We start from the raw sequence: 20,316 nt of genomic DNA, 5'->3' as shown, positions 1-20,316 counted from the left end.
TTGTTTAATTTCCATCACATAAATTGCATGGTCCTCTTCAATTCAATCAACAAAGTTTATAATACGAATACTTTGCATAATTTATGTTGAATATAACATTACCTTCATCTATACTCTAACTTTTATATATGAGTACCTTACTAATAAAGTGATTATGCAACTAATTATCATTAAAGAAAGAGAAAGAGTGATTCTCCATCTTGTTCAATGAACTGTTAATATGCAAATGGGTTTATTTTAAGGTTTAAGTGATTCATGAAGTATAATTTGATGGTGAAGACATCCATTCTAGAAGAATCTGTAACCAATGTAAGTTTGACATTTTCATTAAGGTATGTAATCAAATATTCTAAAGTAGACAATAATAATAATTATATGAAAAAACAAGATACCTAATATTTTCTGAAATTTTAAGGCACCAATTAATATTCAATGTACTTTGTAAAAGATTATTCTAGTTATAAATTATATATATGAGGTCTTAGGAATATGATTTTGATAGATGACTTTGCCTTGGATTTTAATACAATAACCTTGTCACTTTCCAGTGAACTTTTCCACTTTCAAGTAACACTTTAGTATTAGTATTCAATCAAGAATTTCCATTCATTAAATTAATCACAAGAATTTGTTCCATTTAATTTCAATCATGTACCTTGCAATGTCATCATAATTTTTCTTTTTTTTTTTTTCTTTTTTTTTTTTTTTATGTAGTAGCATTTGTTGCGAATAATCTGATTTTTAGAAACTTAATTTTTTTTCTCAAGGTTCGGGCCAGATAAATATCTCTAGTTAAGCTGAACAAATAATTCAAGTATTTGTTGGTTGAATTAGTAACATAACAAATATACACTTGACCAACTTGTAGTCAACCACCTAACATCCATCTCATTTATAATATTTGATAAATATATCATTGAGAACTGATGAGACAAAATTTACTTAATTATTAAACATTTCATACAATGTAAGTTTAGATATAAGTTTTAAACATCTGGACTTTTTAGATATAAGTTTTTGAATATTTTAAATGCTACCTCCGTTTATTTTAGTTGCAACAAAAGAATATTTTAAATCTTACAAATAATACCCCTTTTGTTGTAACTAAAAAGTTCGGAGGTAGTAAGGGTCTGTTCTCATTGACTAAACTCAGCTGAACTGAACTGAACTGAAATGAAATGAATATTTTATAAGAGAAGGAAATTAGGAGCTGAACTGAACTGAGCTGAGCTGAACTGAACTGAATTGAACTGAGCTGAGCTGAACTGAACTGAACTGAGCTGAGCTGAACTGAACTGAACTGAGCTGAACTGATCAAATTTCAACGTAAGAGAACAGACCCTAAATTCATAAAAATTTTATATAAGTAATTGGACATAAATATCAGTTTTTTAAATGAACACATGAACTCATAGTGAAATGAACGCAACCAATACTTGGACATGAAACCTGAATCCTACTCATTGATCCAACCCACCAGCAAAGATAGAAGATTTGGTCCACTGTTTAGTACTCATAAAAGGGATGAAGGGAAAGTAAAGATGAATACATTTATACATAAGATGGAAATGTAAGATGCACAATATAGTAATAGAGTACCAAACCAACTCCACTAGGATGTGGCAAATTGTAAAAGAAAGAAAGTTAGGATGTCCTACCTCAACACTTGTTCCGGTATAAATTGTAGTTTTATGTCAGCCAAATAAATAGCTCTATTTTGGACTAATTAGCCAGCACATGCAAACTAGATATCTAACTTTTTAAGTTATCCAATATCCATCCAGCTCAATCTTTGATTTTAATCTTAGGCTAATTTATTCTCATTTGGCTTTATTTGCTTCCTTTTTTTTTTTTTTATACAAGTATATAATTGATTAATAGAACAATATATGTCAAAAATTAATGGGTCCATTCTATTCTTAATTAATTTAGTATGCTAAGCTCACAAAAGAAAACAAATTACACACATACTCATAGAATTATACTATTTACTTAATTAGCCATTTAAATAATAGAAGTGCATAATTTATGATTAATACTGTCAAGCTTGGTAGAGCATCATACTTCCAACAGTAGTGGTGGCATGACACATATTATTCCATTGGAATAAAGCTAAGGTTGTTATTGTTAATTAAGTATTTAAGTGAGGTCAGTTTATGACCCCCATAAAAAACATGTACTAATATTTTTTTACCAAAATAAATAAATAAATTGGTAAAGATAGAGGTTATTCAATATAGAGTATATTATTAGCTTTGGAAGTTTCGAGCTAGAATTCATCTCGTCATCATTTTAAACTTCATGACTCCGTTTTTTTCTCTACTAGCTTATTTAATTTTTTTTTTCCCGGCCATTTAATTAAGGTATACTAGTATATTGTTCTTATATGAATTTTTCGTCTTTTAAATGATGTTAAATTGCATTATACATCAGAGTAAACTAAACTTAAGTAATCCTATTTATTCCTAAGAAGTTAATTAATTTGATAGGTTCAAATTACAGATCGTCAATAAAAACATGACTATTACTGAATCTGACATGATAATTTACTGTTACAATAAGATAATCTTCAGGCATTTCATTCAGGGGTTGATCAAGAAAAAATAATACTTGTATAAAGATTAAGATGATGTATACAAAATGACAAAATAGGGATTAACATCACTTTATATAAGGGTAAATTGCATTTCTTGTCATGTCTGATTTTCATGCATCTAATCGTCTTACTTTCATGACATAATAATAATGTACTACAACTACAACTTAATCAATCTCTTAACAGTAACAATAACAAGAAATTATGATATGATGAACATCATCCTACTCTTCACTTTTTTTTGTTCCCAAAATCATCAAATTCACTCACTTCATCATTACCATTGCCAATTTCTTGTCCCCTTTACCCTATCCCTCAATCTTTTTTTTTTCTTTCATAATATTTTCTTTTTAAAATCCTAAAATTGAAGAAAAATGAGAAGAACCAAGAAACGTTACACTAGTAAATAGTAATAATAATAGTACCATAATATTGTCTTAATTGAACTTCTTATCATTCTCCTTGAAAAAAAGGTCATCCTCATCCACCACAACATTGCCCTCCTTTTCTTGATCACCACCATTTGCATTGCTATGCATCATCTCAAGCTCCCTCTTCTCCTCCTCCTCTTGCTCCTCTAAACTCGAAACCCGGCCTCGTACACACTCATTCTTACCACCCTCCGCCCTCCTCTTAAGCTCCACAAGCAACTCTTTAACCGCCTTCATCCTTTCTCTCCGATGCCTAATCAACACCTCGCTCACATCAGCCGGGGTCATCCCCGCCTTCCCCACCACCGCCTCGAACTCGGCTATCGTCTCGGAATCTAGATCATTCTCCTCTAACCCCACATAATTCCTTAGCAAAATCTTCAAGGCTTCAAAAGAACAGTTGCTAAGGTGAATGTGCATATCCATCCTACCACACCTCAGCAATGCAGGATCAAGCTTCTCCACATGATTCGTTGTAAACACGAATATCCTCTCGCTACCGCAGCACGACCACAGCCCGTCCGTGAAGTTCAGCAGGCCCGATAGAGTCACCATACCGGGCCCACCAGGGCCGTCATCCGGGCCCGGGTAATTCCCGTGCCCGCCACTCTGGCGGTACTTGCTGTGCTTGTTGTCCTTCTGCCGGTCCGATAGGTCGATCGAGCAGTCGATATCCTCGATCACGATAATCGACTTCGACGTCGTCTTCATGAGCAGCTTCCTGAGCTCGGAGTTGGACGACACCTCCGTAATCTCGAGGTCGTAGATGTCGTAATTGAGATAATTCGCCATTGCAGCAATCATGCTCGACTTTCCCGTTCCGGGCGGGCCGTATAAGAGGTACCCGCGCTTCCAGGCCCGGCCCGTGGCCCGGTAGAAGGACTCTCCGCCCGCGAACTCCTTGAGATCGGCCATGATCTCGGCCTTCCTCCTTGGGTCGATCGCGAGCGTGTCGAACGTGGAGGGATGCTTGAATGGCACCGCCTCCCACGGGTGACCGGGCCGGGCCGAGTCCATGGACCCGCCCCGGGAATTGGTGTACAAATACCGGTCTTGATTCAACCTCCGAATCTCCCCGGCCCGGTCCATGATGTGATCCAAGTACGGGCCCAACACCATATCTTTGGCCGATTTCTTGACCCGAAGACTGAACCCGCGCTTCTCATCGGGCACGGGCCGCCAAGAGAAGGACTGAGAAGGTCGTTGTGTAACAATGTGCTCCCACTGAACTGCAACCCCTTTGAACGTATCAAATAGGGTGTCATTGTGTGCCAACCCGAACGTTACGGCCGAGGAGTTTAGGGACCGGGTTAAGCTTAGCCTACCCGCGGACGCAGCTGTTGCGGCCGCGGTAGAGCTAAGATAGAGCTGGACGGCGTTATACAGCTCGTTCGTGTTAACGCCGTCTATCTCAGTTATATCGAAGTAGCAATAACAAGAGAAGTAATTAGAAATTCTGTTGAAGAATTTGAGAAAAGTGTAACGAAATGAAGGTGGGAAAATTGTTGTTAGTAAACTTTGGCAAAAAGCTAGTACCCCCATTAATGAAGCTAATGAGGTCCAAAATTCTCTCATTTTTTTTTCTAATACAAAAATTATGTGATGATAAAAATTTGTTGTTGCATAAAACCAGAATTTATAGATGAAATTAATTAAAATTGTAGGTCGAGTGAGTAGTAAGTAGAGTAGGGGTGAGTGAGAAGAAAATTAAAATGAAGATGAAATGAAAAGAGGTTATATAAGTAGTCAAGTGAGAGGACATTGGATATCATCATAAGGGACAGAAAGAGGAGGCATCTTTTTAGGCTGTTTTTATGTGAGATGTGTAGTAGGATAGTATTATGAGTAGGTTTATGATTTGTTTCCTTTCTTCTCTCTTTTTCCACCCTCTCTCTTTTTGTCTTGTTTTTTTTTCAGATTTATATATGGTTTTAAATCATAGGTTCCACATACATTACATTGTGTCGTGTCTGATTCGTGTTTATTTTCTCTCTGTTTCAAAATAACAGGTAATTAAATATGATACACTTTTTTTTCCTTGGTTCATTTCTAAATAATTAACACATATATTCTTCTCATTTTGAAATAATTGACACACTTTTCTTTCTAAGTTGTTTCAGAATAATTGACACACTTTTTCTTTCTTGAGTGTTTAAAAATAATTGACACACTTTTTCTTTCTTGATTGTTTAAAAATAATTGACACACTACTATCTATAAGTGACAAAAGACTATTGTTATTAGATTATATATACCACACACACCATGACTCATTAACTTTTACCACTAAAGACTTATATAAACTAAATCTAATCACTAGTATATATTATACATTAATTAAACATCTTTTCTTTCAAAAAATTTCAATTAACAGCTCATATTATTGTCACCATCTATTATTTTCTTAAACTAGCTGTGTGCCTAAAATCATAAGGGAATGTGTTAATTGTTTTGAAATGAATGGAGTGTTACAATGTTGTAGTTATTTGATTCTTTTTAGTTGACACATCTCTCAGTTGAATTAATACTACATACAATAAAATTAATTTAACTTTATTTTTATTTTACACTAGTTTAATTTAGGCTTTTTTTTTTAGAGAGCCCAATGGGAGCAATGGCAGAAATGAAAATTGATCCCAAAATTTCTTGAAATCGGAAGAGAGTTTTAAGTTTTAACCATTTGAGACATCCCTCGCTCTAATTTTGATTTTTGAACTAGTTTAGTTTATGCATTATCGTGGAGGATTACATAAAAATAAAATTTAATTAACAACTTATTTTTTATCATAATAAAAAATAGTATTAGTAACGGCAGATTTGATTTCTTGGTCGTTTGGGGGTCTTCCTAGCCTAGCCAATAGTATGGCAATTGACAGGCAATATTTGGCAGACATATAGAAGCTAAAAAGAACAACTTTGCTTGATAAGGAATGAAAATCTATAAAACAATCAATAGTGCTAATAAATTTGGGATTCAGCGCCAAATTAAAAGAAAGGGAAGATATCATCATGATGATTCTTTTCCTCATTTTCATTATTACATCTATATGTAGATGTAGTTGGCCTCTATGCCTATATATGTTTTATTTTAACTTTATTATACTACAATTTCTTAACTCCAATATATACCAGTTAGACATCTTGTTGAATTGAAAGACAAAGATAAGTAAATGAAAAGATCCGACCTTATCACCTCAAGGTTAAGAGCTTAGTAATTCTCAATAATCAATGAGCTATATCAAATCTTGCTTGTGAAAAGTATAACCATTTTAATATCCACTGTATATTAAATCTAAATGAATTATTACATTAGTACTACTGTTTCTCATCCTTCATGCATGCATACAGTTGCAGTTTAATCATGCCATACCATACGTCCTGCATGCCTTAAGCTCATCCTCCGTGCATGTACAAAAGTTTTGTGTAAAAAGAGAACAAAATCTATATATGATCGAGTAAAGTTAATACTTTTGTTATTGCCTTTCCGATCCTTTCATAGTAATTTTCTAATTTTCTTATTTGTTTGTATTTTATATCCACATCCACCATAAACGTGCACTTATTAATACTAGAGGTCTAGAGTACTATATATATATATATATATATATATATATATATATATATATATATATATATATATATATATATATATATATATATATATATATATATATATATATATATTGAGTAATTAGTAAAAAAATTTTAATAGTACTTTGTAATTAGTACATTCTACCCGAACAAAATATATGAATCAGTCAACATCCAACATCCAACCATAGATAACTAGAGTACAACCCTTGATTTTGTATGTTCACCCCACTAGCAAAGTATTGTAGCCATTGTAGGCAATAAATAAAAATACTACCCCCACTTGAGTGACAATTGAGCTGGAAGCCAGTTTGAAGTATCCCCAAATAATAATGAACAAATTGAAGTACATTCAAATATTTATGCATCTTCAAAAAGTTATGTAGGTAAGATTTGGACTTAACACTTGAACATAAAAGTTGCAAGAAAATAACAAGAATTATTAGCTCAAACATGTGAAACACCTTGACCCATTTGGCCGTACCATATGTAGTGTCCGTATATAATCTATACTACTCGTACTATATATAAGCTGTCCAATATTCAGATGTTACTTTGTTACTAAACTTTTTTTAATTTCTTCAACAAATTTTATACAAAAAAATGTAGTATATATTATTCTTGTTCAATTATTTAAAAGTGGATTTTATTTTGGTATGTACACTTGTTCATCCTAAACATTTATAATTAAGCTTTGATCAATATATAATTACAACCATAATCATTGTCAAATTAAAAATTAGCTTATGTTCTTTTTATATTTGGAACCTTGTACTATCTCCCTATATGTATAATTGTATATTGAAGTTTTATCATTGGCCTTGATCTACAAAATTAAACATGAAGTAGTGTTTGAAATACATTTGCAAACAAAGGCAGCAACTATACATTTATCATGCATTGATTTTGTTAAATAATTTACTTCCTTTTGTTTGGCATCCATTTAATTAGGAGTAATTTTTTTTTAATAAAGGTATATATCAACTATTGAAACAAATTAGTTCGTAATTTTTATCTAGTCTAATTTATTTTATTTTATTTTATTTGAAATAAAAGGAACTTACTAGACTGCTCTTTCTCAAAAGTGGCCCCTTAGAAAAATCCAAATTAATAATGCCCTACAAAGTATTTTGAGATTTTTGCTCCAAACAACCAACTTATAGTCCGATTCTCAGCTAGAATAAATCTAGTACTCCATATCTCTTTTTTATGATAAAGTCTTATACGAGTAATAAACAATTTAAAATACTTTTATCTAATAGATAATATCATGGACATTTTCTATTGAGGTTGACTATTACAATTTTTGGTCATAAATAAAATTCATTACTAGGGAGTATTTACTACAGTAGTAGTGTAGTACTCCGTAGTAGATTACAATAAATTAGTTAGGCCCTGTTCTTTAGAGTTGTTCTGCTCTGCTTTAATCTGCTTTGCTCTAATTAAAAATAATACTAATAATAATAATAATAAAATTTGCACTGCTTCAATTTACTCTACTCTGCTGAAATGTGCTCTGCTCTATTCAAAAATTCAAAAGAACAGGGCCTTAGTGCTAGACAATATCATCCAAAATTACTTGAACCAAAAAAAAAAAAAAAAAAAAAAAAAAAAAAAAAAAAAAAGTTTACCTAAAAAAGGCTGCTAGCAAAATCATTTTCGATTATTTGGGTACATGATCCTCTGACAAATTTGGCTCATATATTAACTTGCATGTAAAAGGTAAAAAACAAAGGATTTGATGGTTGTTATTTACTACGGAGTACTCATGAAACTCTCTATTTTTAGTTTTTTACACTTGCAAGTAAAACTCCACGATAAAGTAATCTCTGCCTCTCTGTATTCCTAATGTCAGAAGTTCCCACTGTAAAAAATACAGTAAAATATAATTATAAACATAAAATGAATTTAATTACTACTGTAGTAAAATTTTTGTACAGTAAAATAAAATTATAAACATAAAATAAATTTAATTAAAATATTTGCAACATTAAAAAAAAAAAAATCAGATAAAAATTGTTCATCAGCTGACAAATACGGGTAAATTCAAGTTAATCTCTGAGATAAATGATGTGAATAAATCTCCTCTCACAATTTATTCATTTTCTTTTATTTTTTAAATGATAAAAGTTAAATAATAAAGTGGCACAGATTTCAACACATAAAGTTGTGAGAGGGGATAAATTAGATTGTTAATCTCTGAGATCAACTGGGGCTCCCTAGACAATTACGGTGGTCACGTTACATGTAAATAAGAAAAAAGAACAACCAATGAAAAAGCCATCGTTGGCAACAAAATGCAACAGAATCTTCTGATTAAACCTCTAAACGGATCAAATCTGTTAATATTCTGATTTCTGACTCTACATGGATTCCAATTTTCATTCATCAGACTTGTTCTTTCTCAAAGAAGATGGTCTGATCTTATTTACTTTTTCAATCTTATTATTGGATTTTACCATTGAGGAGTTTAGTGAATTTGGATACTATATCAGCTAATGTTGGACAATATTTGTATTATTTGGACCTCGCAGTCATGAGGTTAAGTCCGAAAATTGATTTTAGCACACCGTTAATTGATTATAGCACACCCATATGCAAGAGAGCATACAAAATTGTGCCCTCACAAAAAAAAGTGTATCAAAATCAATTATGGTGTGTCAAAATTAGAGCTGTCAAAAGTTGATCCGACCCGAAATACCGACTTAAACCCAATTATTAACCGACCCATCTGAACCCGAAAAAATGGTGACCCAAACCCGACATGACCCAACCTGAAACCAACCCTAGACCCGAGTTGACTTGAGTTTGTAAGACCCGAACATGAACTGACCTAGAGATGACACACCCGAATGTAACCCGTAGTTATTGACCTAAACCAAACCCGACTTGAATCGAAATTGACCCAAACCCGTTTTAAACCGTCAAAACCAGAATTTAACCAGACTTGTTACTAACCTGACCTGAATTCAACCCGACTCGTTCCTAACCCGACCCGAATTTAACCCAACCTGTTACAAACCCGACTCGAAATCAACTCGACTTGTTATTGACCTGACCCAAATTCAACCCGACTTGTTATTGACCTGACCCAAATTCAACCCGACTTGTTATTGACCCGACCCCAATTTTACCAGACCTATTACTAACCCAACCCAAAAATTCAACCCGATTTTTACTAACCCGACTCGAAATCAACACGATTTGTTATTGACCCGACCTAATTTCAACCCAAATTGTTCCTGACCTGATTTCAAATCACCTTAAATGCAATTTAGACCACCTTATTATTGTTGATCAAAGCATTTTGTTTGGGGAGACTAAGTCGGTCCAGGCTAGCAAAAGAAAGAAGCATCATCCTCAAATTTAAGATTTTAATATAATATATATTTGTTGTATGGTCAAAGGAGATAACTATATCTTCTTAAATTATAGACTATATTTACCTAGTATATTGCCATATATATTATAGTCAAAGGAAATAATAAGCTTGATAAAAATGTTATCTATTTATAGTTAGTTGAACCTGAATATGACCCGACTTAGAAATGACCCGACCTGATAGTAACCTGCAAATTATTGGCTTGAACATAACCCGACTTGAAGAGAATGACCCGACTTGAAAATGACCTAACCTGAGTATAACCCGCAAATTATTGACTTGAACCGGACCGGACATAAACCCGAGAATGACCCGACCTGATTATACCCCGCAAATTGTTGACTTGAACCAAAACCGACTCAAACCCGTGAATGACCCCACCTGATTTTAACCCGCAAATTATTGACTTAAACCAATTAAAGCCGACTCGAACCCGAGAATCATCCTAACTCGTTTTAACCCATGAAAACCTGAATTAAACCCGTCCTATTGTTCACCTGACCCGAATGTAATCTGACCTGTTATGAACCCGACCCAAACCCGATAAGAAGTATGACCTAACGTGACCCGACTCAAGCATGACCAAACCCAAACCCGACCTACATAAGTTATGGAATTAATGCGAATTGAACCAACCCGAGTTGACCCGACCCACTCTTACCGACCCAAACCCGACCCATTTACCCGAGTTACAGCTCAACCCGAAACCTCCAAAATTTCTCAAAATAATGTGAATATTAGCGTTCAATTTTAGAATTTTTTCATCCGGAAATAAAAATTGCCTTTAAACGACCAATTTACCGGTTTACAACTTGCACCGATTTCATTAATTCAAGCCTACCACGACCATTTATGACAATAAATAATGATCATATATGGTTCCAAACGGCATTATATGACCCGAGATGCATCCCATAGAATTTCAAGACTTTTCGACACCGGACTTCGAAACCTCAAAAATTTTCAAAAAACGTGGATATTAGCCTTCAATTTTGATTTTTTTTTACTTTTTTTTTCTCTGGAAATAAAAATTTCCGAAATGTTCACCATGTTCCCTAATACTGTCCTTGAGTCCCATTGGGTGGGTGGAACCGTCCAATTAGCCTCTAAACGACCAATTTACCGGTTTAAAACTTGCCCCCATTTCATTAATTCAAGCCTACCACGAACATTTATGGCAACAAATAATGATCATATATGGTTCCAAACGACATTATATGACCCCGAGATGCATCCCATAGAATTTTAAGACTTTTTGACACCAGGCTTCGAAACCTAAAAAGTTTTCAAAAAGCGTGGATATTAGCCTTCAATTTTGAAAATTTTCACTTTTTTTTGCCCTGAAATAAAAATTTCCGAAACGTTCACCATGTTCCCTAATACTGTCCTTGAGTCCCATTGGGTGGGTGGGACCGTCCAATTTGCCTTTAAACGACCAATTTAACAGTTTACAACTTGCCCCGATTTCATTAACTCAAGCCTACCACGAACATTTATGACAACAAATAATGATCATATAGGGTTCTAAACGGCATTATATGACCCCGCTATGTATCCCATAGAATTTCAAGACTTTTCGAAACTGTGCCCCGAAACCTCTAAAATTTCCATAAAACCGTGGAAATTAGTCTTCAATTATGGAATTTTTGACTTTTTTTCGCCTAGAAATAAAAATTGTCGACATATTACCATGGTCCCTAATACCCTCCGAGAGACAACCTGGGTTAATGGAACCATTTAATTTTGCCTTTAAACGACAAATTTACCGGTTTACAACTTACACGGATTTCATTAACCCAATCATACTACAAACATTTATGACAACATATAATAATCATATATGGTTCCAAACGGCATTATATGACCTCGAGATGTATTCCTTTAAATATCAAATCTTTTTTCCATTGGCCCCGAAACCTCCAAAAATTTTCAAAAAACGTGGATATTAGCTTTCAATTTTGGAACTTTTTGACTTTTTTTTCGCTCGAAAAAAAAATTTCCGAAATGTTTACTGTCCCTAATACCCTCTAGGAGTGAAATTGGGTGTGTGGAACCATCCAATTTCCCTTTAAACGACCAATTTAACAGTTTACAACTTGCACCGATTTCATTAATTCAACCCTAGCACGAACATTTATGACAACAAATAAAGATCATATATGGTTCCAAACGGCATTATATGACCCCGAGAGGTATCTTATATAATTTCAAGACTTTCCGACATTGGACCTCAAAACCTCCAAAATTTCTCAAAAAGCGTTGATAATTAGCCTCTAATTTTGGAATTTTTTGAATTTTTTTCGCCCGGAAATAAAATTTGCAGAAATTTTTACCATGATCCCTAATACACTCTGGGAGTCCACTTGGGTTGGTGGAACCATCCCATTAGCCTTTAAACGGCTAATTTACCGGTTTACAACTTGCACGGATTTCATTAACTCAAGCATACTACAAGCATTTATGACAATATAAAACAATCATATATGGTTTCAAACGACATTATATGACCCCGGGATGTATCCCCAAAAATTTCAAGACTTTTTTACACTGGCCCCGAAACCTCAAAATTTTTCAAAAATCGTGGATATCAGCCTTCAATTTTGGATTTTTTGACTTTTTTTCGCTCAAAAATAAAAAAAAAGCCGTAATGTTTACCATAGTCGCTAATATCCTTCGGGAGTGAAATTGTGTGTGTGGAACCATCCAATTTCTGTTTAAACGACCAATTTACCGGTTTACAACTTGAACCGATTTCATTAATTCAAGCCTAGCACGAACATTTATGACAACAAATAATGATCATATATGGTTCCAAACGACATTATATGACCCCGAGAGGTATCTCATAGAATTTCAATACTTTCCGACACCTGACCCCGAATCCTCCAAAATTTCTCAAAAAGCGGTAATATTTGCCTTCAATTTTGGAATTTTTTGACTTTTTTCGCACGAAAATAAAAATTGCCGAACTGTTTACCATGGTCCCTAATATCCTCCGGGAGTCCAATTGGGTTGGTTGAACCATTCAATTAGCCTTTAATTGACTAATTTACCGGTTTATAACTTGCACCGATTTCATCAACTCAAGCATACTACAAACATTTATGACAACATATAATAATCCTATTTGGTTCCAAACAACATTATATGACCCCGGGATGTATCCCATAAAATTCCAAGACTTTTTTACACACTGGCCCCGAAACCTCCAAATTTTTCAAAAAACATTGATATTAACCTTCAATTTTGGATTTTTTAACTTTTTTTTGCTCGGAAATAAAAATTGCCGAAATGTTTACTATTGTCCCTAACACCCTTCGGGAGTCCAATTGGGTTGGTGCAACCATCCAATTTGCCTTTAAACGACCAATTTACCGGTTTACAACTTGCATCATTAATTCAAGCCTACCACGAACATTTATTACAACAAATAATGATCATATATGGTTCCAAACGACATTATATGACCCCGAGATGCATCCCATAGAATTTCAACACTTTTCGACAATGGGCATCGAAACCTAAAAAATTTTCAAAAAGCGTGGATATTAGCCTTTAATTTTGAATTTTTTTACTTTTTTCGTCCGGAAATAAAAATTTCCGAAATGTTCACCATGTTCCCTAATACTGTCCTTGGGTCCCATTGGGTGGGTGAAACCATCCAATTTGCCTTTAAACGACCAATTTCCCGGCTTACAACTTGCATCGATTTCATTAATTCATGCCTACCACGAACATTTATGACAACAAATAATGATCATATATGGTTCCAAACGGCATTATATAACCCCGAGATGCATCACATAGAATTTCAAGACTTTTTGACACCGGGCTTCAAAACCTCAAAAATTTTCAACAAACGTGGATATTAGCCTTCAATTTTGATTTTTTTTTTTCTTTTGTCCTGAAATAAAAATTGCTGAAATGTTCACCATGTTCCCTATTACTGTCCTTGAGTCCCATTGGGTGGGTGGGACCGTCCAATTTGCCTTTAAACGACCAATTTAACGGTTTACAACTTGCCCCGATTTCATTAACTAAAGCCTACCACGAACATTTATGACATCAAATAATGATCATATATGGTTCCAAACGGCATTATATGACCCCGATATGTATCCCATAGAATTTCAAGACTTTTCGAAACCGTGCCCCGAAACCTGTGGATATTAGTCTTCAATTTTGGATTTTTTGACATTTTTTCGCTTGGAAATAAGAATTGCCAAAGTATTACCATGGTCCCTAATAGCCTCCGGGAGTCAAATTGTGTCAGTGAAACCATTTAATTTTCCATTAAACGGCCAATTTATTGGTTTACAACTTGCACGGATTTCATTAACTCAATCATACTACAAACATTTATGACAACATGAAATAATCATATATGATTCCAAACGGCATTATATGACCCTAAGATGTATCCCCTTAAATATCAAGACTTTTCTCCACTGGCCGCGAAACCTCCAAAAATTTTCAAAAAACGTGGATATTAGCCTTTAATTTTGGAATTTTTTTACTTTTTTTTAGCTCGGAAATAAAAATTGCCGAAATGTTTACCATTGTCCCTAATACCCTCTGGGAGTGAAATTGGGTGTGTGGAACCATCCAATTTCCCTTTAAACGACCAATATACCGGTTTACAACTAGCACCGATTTCATTCATTTAAGCCTAGCACGAACATTTATGACAACAAATAATGATCATATATGGTTCCAAATGGCATCATATGAGTATATGACCCCAAGAAGTATCCTATAGAATTTCAAGACTTTCCGACACCAAACCCCGAAACCTTCAAAATTTCTCAAAAAGCGTTGATATTAGCCTTCAATTTTGAAATTATTTTACTTTTTTTTGTCCGAAAATAAAAATTGCCGAAGTGTTTACCATTATCCCTAATACCCTCCGGTAGTCCAATTGGGTTGGTGGAACCATCCAATTAGCCTTTAAACGGTTAATTTACCAGTTTACAACTTGCACGGATTTCATTAATTGAAGCATATTACCAACATTTATGACAACATATAATAATCATATATGGTTCTAAACGGCATTATATGACCCCGGAATGTATTCCCAAAAATTTCAAGACTTTTTACACTGGCCCCGAAATCACTAAATTTTTCAAAAAAAACGTGGATATTTGCCTTCAATTTTGGATTTTCTTACTTTTTTTCGCTCAGAAATAAAAATTGCTGAAATGTTTACTATTGTCCCTAACACCTTACGGGAATCCAATTGGGTGGGTGAAACCATCCAATTTGCCTTTAAACGACCAATTTACCGGTTTACAACTTGCACCGATTTCATTAATTCAAACCTACCACGAACATTTATGAAAACAAATAATGATCATATATGGTTCCAAACGGCATTATATGACCCCAAGATGTATCCTTTAGAATTTCAAGACTTTTCGACACCGGGCTTCGAAACCTTAAAAATTTTCAAAAAGGTTGGATATTAGCCTTCAATGTTGAAATTTTTTACTTTTTTTTTTCCTACAAATAAAAATTGTCGATATGTTCACCATGTTCCCTGATTCTGTCCTTGAGTCCCTTTGGGTGGGTGGGACCGTCCAATTTGCCTTTAAACGACCAATTTACTGGTTTACAACTTGCCCCGATTTCATCAACTCAAGCCTACCACGAATATTTATGACAACAAACAATGATCATATATGGTGCCAAACGACATTATATAACCCCGAGATGTATCCCCTAGAATTTCAAGACTTTTCGACACCGTGCCCCGAAACATCTAAAATTTCTCAAAAACCGTGGACATTAGTCTTCATTTTTTGACTTTTTTTCAACTGGAAATAAAAATTGCCGAAATATTACTATGGTCCTTAATACCCTCCGGGAGTGTAATTGGGTTGGTGGAACTATTTAATTTTGCCTTTAAACGGCCAATTTATCGGTTTAATATTAACACGAATTTCATTAACTCAATCATATTACAAACATTTTTGACAACATATAATAATAATAATAATAATAATAATAATAATAATAATAATAATAATAATAATAATAATATATGGTTCCAAACGACATTGTATGACCCCGAGATGTATCCCCTAAAATATCAAGACTTTTCTCCACTGGCCCTGAAACCTCCAAAAATTTTCAAGAACGTGGATATTAGCCTTCAATTTTTGAAATTTTAGACTTATTTTTCACTCGGAAATAAAAATTGCTGAAATGTATACCATTGTCCCTAATACCCTCTAGGAGTTAAATTAGGTGGGTGGAACCATCCAATTTCCCTTTGAACACCAATTTACCGGTTTAAACTTGCACCGATTTCATTAATTCAAGCATAACACGAACATTTATGACAACAAATAATGATCCTATATGGTTCCAAGCGGCATTATATGACCCCGAGACGTATCCCATAAAATTTCAAGACTTTCTGACACCAGACCTCGAAACCTCCAAAATTTGTCAAAAAGCGTTGATATTAGCCTTCAATTTCAAGACTTTTTGACTTTTTTACGCCCGGAAATAAAATTTTCCGAAATGTTTACCATGGTCCCTAATACACTTCGAGAGTCCAATTAAGTTGGTGGAACCATCCAATTAGCCTCTAAACGGCTAATTTACCGGTTGACAACTTGCACGAATTTCATTAACTCAAGCATACTACACACATTTATGACAACATATAACAATCATATATGGTTCCGAACGAAATCATATGACCTCGTGATATATCCCCAAATATTTCAAGACTTTTTTGAACTGGCCCCGAAACCTCCAATTTTTTTAAAAAACGTGGATATTAGCCTTCAATTTTGGATTGTTTGACTCTTTTTTTTGCTCGGAAATAAAAATTGCCGAAATGTTTATTATACTCCCTAACACTCTCCGGGAGTCCTATTGGGTGGGTGGAACCATCCAATTTGCCTTTAAACGACCAAATTACCTATTTACAACTTGTACCGATTTCATTATTTCAAGCCTACCACGAACATTTCTAACAAAAAATAATAACCATATATGGTTCCAAACGGCATTATATGACCCCGAGATGTATCCCATAGAATTTCAAGACTTTTTGACACCGGGCCCTGAAACCTCAAAATTTTTCAAAAAGCGTGGATATTAGCCTTTAATTTTGAAATTTTTTTACTTTTTTTACTCGGAAATAAAAATTGCCAAAATGTTCACCATGTTCCCTAATACTGTCCTTGAGTCCCATTGGGTGGGTGGAACCGTTCATTTTTCCGTTAAACGACCAATTTACCGGTTTAAAACTAGCACCGATTTCAGTAACTCAAGCCTACAACGAACATTTATGACAACAAACAATGATCATATATGTTTCAAAACGGCATTATATGACCACGAGATCACATTAGAATTTCAAGACTTTCTAGCACCGGACCACGAAACCTCAAAAATTTGTTAAAAAGCGTTGATATTAGCCTTCAATTTTAAAATTTTTTGACTTTTTTTCGCCAGGAAATAAAAATTGCCGAAATGTTTACCATGGTCCCTAATATACTCCTGGAGTCCAATTTGGTTGGTGGAACTATCCAATTAGCCTTTAAACGGCTAATTTACCAGTTTAAAACTTGCACGGATTTCATTAACTCAAGCATACTACAAACATTTATGACAACATATAACAATCATATATGGTTCCTAACGGCATTATATGACCCCAGAATGTATCACAAAAAATTTCAAGACTTTTTTACACTGGCCCCGAAACTTCCAAATTTTTCAAAAAACGTGGATATTAGCCTTCAATTTTGGATTTTTTTGACTTTTTTTCGCTCGGAAATAAAAATTGCCAAGATGTTTACTATTGTACCTAACACCCGCCGGGAGTCCAATTGGGTGGGTGGAACCATCCAATTTGCCTTTAAGCGACTAATTTACCAGTTTACAACTTGCACCGATTTCATTAATTTAAGCCTACAACAAACATTTATGACAACAAATAATGATCATATATGGTTCCAAATGGCATTATATAACCCCGAGATGTATCCTATAGAATATCAAAACTTTTCGACACCGGGTCTCAAAACCTCAAAAAAATTTTAAAAGTGTGGATATTAGCCTTCAATTTTGAAATTTTTTACTTTTTTTTTTCCCGAAAATAAAAATTGCTGAATTGTTCACTATGTTCCCTAATACTGTCCTTGAGTCCCATTGGGTGGGTGGAACTGTCCAATTCGCCTTTAAACGACCAATTTACCGGTTTACAACTTGCCCTGATTTTATTAACTCAAGGCTCCACGAAGATTTATGACAACAAATAATGATCATATATGGTTCCAAACGGCATTATATAACCCCGAGATGTATCCCTTATAATTTCAAGACTTTTCGACATCGTGCCCTGAAACCTCTAAATTTCCCAAAAACCGTGGATATAAGTCTTTAATTTTGGATTTTTGACTTTTTTCGCCTGGAAATTAAAATTCCGAAATATTACCATGGTCCCTAATACACTCCAGGAGTGCAATTGGGTTGGTGGAACCATTTAATTTGCCTTTAAACGGTCAATTTACCGGTTTACAACTTGCACCGATTTCATTAATTCAAGCCTACCACGAACATTTCTAACAACAAATAATGATCGTATATGGTTCCAAACGACATTATATGACCCCGAGTTGTATCCCATTGAATTTCAAGACTTTTTGACATCGGGCCCCGAAACCTCAAAAATTTTCAAACAACGTGGATATTAGCCTTTAATTTTAAAAAAAATTTACTTTTTTTTGCTCGGAAATAAAAATTGTCGAACTGTTCACCATGTTCCCTAATATTGTCCTTGAGTCCCATTGGGTGGGTGGAACCGTTCAATTTGCCTTTAAACGACAAATTTACCGGTTTACAACTTGCACCGATTTATTTAACTCAAGCCTACCACGAACATTTATGACAAAAAATAATGATCATATATGGTTCAAAACGGCATTATATGACCACGAGATGCATCCCATAGTATTTCAAGACTTTCTGACACCGGACCCCGAAACCTCCAAAATTTGTTAAAAAGCGTTGATATTAGCCTTCAATTTTGGAATTTTTTGACTTTTTTTTCGCACGGAAATAAAATTTGCCGAAATGTTTACCATGGTCCCTAATACACTCCGGGAGTCCAATTTGGTTGGTAGAACCATCCAATTATCCTTTAAACGGCTAATTTACCGGTTTACAACTTGCACGGATTTCATTAACTCAAGCATACTACAAACATTTATGACAACATATAACAATCATATATGGTTCCAAACGGCGTTATATGACCACGGGATGTATCCCCAAAAATTTCAAGACTTTTTCAAACTGGCCCCGAAACCTCCAAATTTTTAAAAAAACGTGGATATTAGCCTTCAATTTTGGATTTTTTGACTTTTTTTTTGCTCGAAAATAAAAATTGCCGAAATGTTTACTATTGTCCCTAACATCCTCCGGGAGTCCAATTGGGTGGGTGGAACCATCCAATTTGCCTTTAAACGACCAATTTACCAGTTTACAACTTGCACCGATTTCATTAATTCAAGCCTACCACGAACATTTATGACATCATATAAAGATCATATATCGTTCCAAATGGCATTATATGACCCCGAGATGTATCCCATAGAAGTTCAAGACTTTGCGACACCGGGCCTCGAAACCTCGAAATTTTTTAAAAGCGTGGATATTAGTCTTCAATTTTTAAATTTTTTATTTTTTTTTTCCCGTAAAATTGCAGAAATGTTCACTATGTTCCCTAATACTGTCCTTGAGTCCCATTGGGTGGGTGGAACTGTCCAATTTGCCTTTAAACGACTAATTTACCGGTTTACAACTTGCCCTGATTTCATTAACTTAAGGCTACCACGATCATCTATGACAACAAATAATGATCATATATGGTTCCAAACGGCATTATATATTCCCGAGATGTATCCCCTAGAATTTCAAGACTTTTTGACACCGTGCCCCGAAATCTCTAAAATTTCTCAAAAACCGTGGATATTAGTCTTCAATTTTTGATTTTTTGACTTTTTTTCGCCTGGAAATAAATATTGCCGAAATATTACCATGGTCCCTAATACCCTCCGGGAGTGCAATTGGGTTGGTGGAACCATTTAATTTGTCTTTAAACAGTCAATTTACCGGTTTATAACTTGCACAGATTTCATTAAATCAATCATACTACAAACAATTATGACAACATATTATAATCATATATGGTTCCAAACGACATTATATGACCCGAGATATATCCCCTTAAATATAAAGTCTTTTCTCCACTGGCCCTAAAATCTCCAAAAATTTTCATTAAACGTTGATAT

General features: G+C 34.3%; 1 protein-coding gene across 1 annotated transcript; it reads right to left on the bottom strand.

Annotated features, from left to right (window-relative positions):
* Window positions 1-2,845: 2,845 nt before the first annotated feature.
* LOC110721101 (AAA-ATPase At4g25835-like) lies at window positions 2,846-4,733 on the bottom strand. Its single transcript, XM_021900228.1, has one exon. It carries the CDS (start codon window positions 4,600-4,602, stop codon window positions 3,034-3,036), a length of 1,569 nt encoding a protein of 522 aa, XP_021755920.1. The 5' UTR covers window positions 4,603-4,733; the 3' UTR covers window positions 2,846-3,033.
* Between the last annotated feature and the right edge of the window lie 15,583 nt (window positions 4,734-20,316).

The sequence above is a fragment of the Chenopodium quinoa genome, unplaced genomic scaffold, assembly GCF_001683475.1.
Source record: "Chenopodium quinoa cultivar QQ74 unplaced genomic scaffold, ASM168347v1, whole genome shotgun sequence".
Taxonomy (NCBI): domain Eukaryota; kingdom Viridiplantae; phylum Streptophyta; class Magnoliopsida; order Caryophyllales; family Amaranthaceae; genus Chenopodium; species Chenopodium quinoa.
This window is presented reverse-complemented; position numbering and strand designations above follow the sequence as displayed.